The sequence below is a fragment of the Amborella trichopoda genome, chromosome 9 (genome assembly GCF_054954075.1).
Source record: "Amborella trichopoda isolate Santa Cruz 75 chromosome 9, AtrichopodaSantaCruz75HAP2 v2.0, whole genome shotgun sequence".
NCBI lineage: Eukaryota > Viridiplantae > Streptophyta > Magnoliopsida > Amborellales > Amborellaceae > Amborella > Amborella trichopoda.
In genome coordinates this window covers 12,771,764-12,774,562 of record NC_142344.1, presented here as the reverse complement: position 1 = coordinate 12,774,562, position 2,799 = coordinate 12,771,764, and the positions used below count along the sequence as shown (strand labels likewise).

At 38.7% G+C, this 2,799-nt stretch overlaps 1 protein-coding gene across 1 annotated transcript; it reads left to right on the top strand.

Annotated features, from left to right (window-relative positions):
• The first annotated feature begins 308 nt into the window (after positions 1-308).
• LOC18424356 (uncharacterized) lies at positions 309-1,077 on the top strand. Its single transcript, XM_006828945.4, has one exon. The coding sequence runs from the start codon at positions 405-407 to the stop codon at positions 753-755; it is 351 nt and encodes a 116-aa protein (XP_006829008.1). The 5' UTR covers positions 309-404; the 3' UTR covers positions 756-1,077.
• The last annotated feature ends 1,722 nt before the right edge of the window (positions 1,078-2,799 follow it).

The window sequence follows — 2,799 nt, the reverse complement described above, 5'->3', positions numbered from 1 at the left end:
TATCCTTATATAAACTTTGTCCTTTGAGATGAGGCTTTGCTTTATTTTTTTTAAAACTACAAACCCCTCACTCCTAAAATGGACTCTTAAGCACTTTACCCATCCAACTTTTCCTAGCAACTTCCCACAAAAAAAAATCATGTTTCCTGATCAATACCCTTACACAAAAGGTTTTTGGATGCCAATAAAAGGAAACTCAGACCGAGACTGCTCATTCCAAGACGTCGAAAGGTATTTTTATTTTAAAAAAAAAAAAAGAACGGGTATTTGCTGACAAAAGTTGAGCGAGTAAATTGCGTAAAAAGTCGAGGCCTTTTTTTTTTTTTTTTTTTTTTTCGGCTTTTACTTATTTAGATAGGGCTGCAGCCCTATCAAACATTTTCTTATATGACAATATAGTTACCATGAGTCAAGCCGGAAGCAGAGAGGCCATGGCGGACGAAGGTGAGCAGGGGGTTAAGCGGAGGAGGGTGGGGTTATGGGGAAATGCTTTCAAGAGAAAGCACAGCTTCGTACAGTTGTTTCTGATGACAGGCGTAATGATGCTGAGCATGCGGTCTCTCGGCCAGAAATACCGCATTCACGACCTCCTGGAGGACACAGAGGCTCTAAGAGAGGAGCACCACCATCTCTCTCAGAGGATGGCCTCCATCGAGAACGCCTTGACTGATGAGGCCGCCCTAGAACCCACTGGCTCCTTCGCTTCCACCCTCAAGCTTCTTTTCCAGGGCTATCCTCCTCCTTCCTCCGAATAGGTATAGCTTGTCTCTCTCTCACTCATAGAAGATGCCGCTTCATTTAAAAAACTGGTCATTTCTGTGGAATCTTTATTGCTGATTTCAAGAAATGGGTAAGCTTTCTCATGGAAGATTGAGTGATGGGATCAAATTTTGAGTAGTTTGTTGTTTGTCGTGAGCCATCTTGTACTGTTGTGTTATTCACATATTGAATGAAAGGAATAGAAGCAGTCGGTGTTTATTTTATTATGTAAGCACTGGACTTGAACACTTTGTGTTTAGCTATTGTGAATTTCTGCATCTCTGATTCATAATCAATGTGTTGCTGATCGTTTGTGACTGTGAGCTTTTATTGTGGTTTTATGGATTCAATCAAGTGTTTGCGTTTTGGCCACAGTCTTTCTTGTGTGGTGATGGCTTACATTCAGGTTGATTTCTTGTCCTGGCATGGGGGTGGCTTTGCCTGCAGTTTTATGACCCTATGTTTGTATTTTTTTTTTTTTTAGGGACACTTTTTTTTTGTTCATGCACAATCAGTTTCCTCCGTTTGTTAGGTTTGCATGACCTTGCTTAATATACCCCAGTCCCAATGTATGCAATGGATTACAGTGCTCATTTGAGTTTTATCTCATTGATTCATTTTGTCCTACAGTCCAGTTGCATGCAAACAACGAAGCATCAATTAATTGTATGAATCATTTAAAAAATGTTTCTGTTTGTATTTACGATTACAGCAAGGAAGATTGCTTACATAATATGAATGAGTGTTATTGTAGTTTTGTGTTATATAATGAAGCAATCAACATATAGCATGAACCCATTATAAAATGGTCACGATATTATAAGATTCCATTCTATCCTCATTTAGGACATCATGTTTCTCCTGGAGGATAAAATCATGACTTGTTCTGTTGATGCAAGAATCCACTTTAATTAAGGTACTAATATGAAGTCGTTCTGGTTTTCTCAAGAAAGGCATGGGATTTGAGACAGATGGTTCATCATGTTAAACAACCAAAAAGCATGGATCTTCCCATTGATTAGGGCCTTTAGGGGTATACTTGAACACAGCTGACCATGATGAGGACTTAGCATATGTTAGATGTTACTCTTTTTCTTTTTAACAGGTGTATTAAATGTTAGTATTATTAATTGATCAAATAGAATATTTCTCGACAACATTCAAGGACAAGAGGAATCAGCAAAATATTTTGCAAGAGAAGCTGGTATGAAATTTCCTCCACAATGAATAGAATACAAGAATTTCAAAACAGTCAAGCAACTTAATTCTAAACGAAATATTGTCAAAACCCATGATTGAAATTACCTAATCTTGAATAGGAATTAGTCACTCCAAGACCATCCTTTGAAGTTACATGTGCCATGAAACACATGTCTGGACCATGTCAGGCACAAAAGGGGTCATGTGGCAAGGCTATTTGTCAAAGTTTGTATATGGAAATCTTGCATAGTTGTCTTTTACTGCCCCAAATAATAAAAAAGAGTTGCAGATGAAACCAGTTTTAGCACTCATAGGACAAAAACCGATGTAGAATGGATGTCCCTTCACTTGTGCAGGGATGATGGTTGCTGCACATGTGGCTGCTTTAAAACTTCTATTTGTTTTGTTTGGTCTCGAATCTCTATTGAACAAAACCTAGTACCTTGAAGAGCATTCACACTGTACCTTAAGCAACACGAAAGAATCTACATGACCCTTGTGAAGGTGAAAAAACAATGACTAGCCATGAACTTTTGAATTGAGGGCTTACATACATATCATGAGATATCTACAAATGTTGAGAACCAAACCTTGGGCCTAGTACCTTGATAGCTTTTGGCCCGGCATTTATGAAACTAATGATATTAAAGGCCCACATATACACAGATTGGTACTTTAGGAAATAATACTAATGTCTGTTAGGCATAGTCAATAAGTAAAAACCTAAATAGAAGCAGTGTTTTAAAATGCGGCTGCATCAGCCGGGATGCGCTCGCATCCGCATCGCGAACTGGCGCATATGCGCTTTTGACAGATGCGGGCGCATATGTGCCGCATTAT

Coding starts and splice junctions, on each gene's coding strand:
- LOC18424356 (XM_006828945.4), top strand. CDS start 405: ATGAGTCAAGCCGGAAGCAGAGAGGCCATGGCGGACGAAGGTGAGCAG.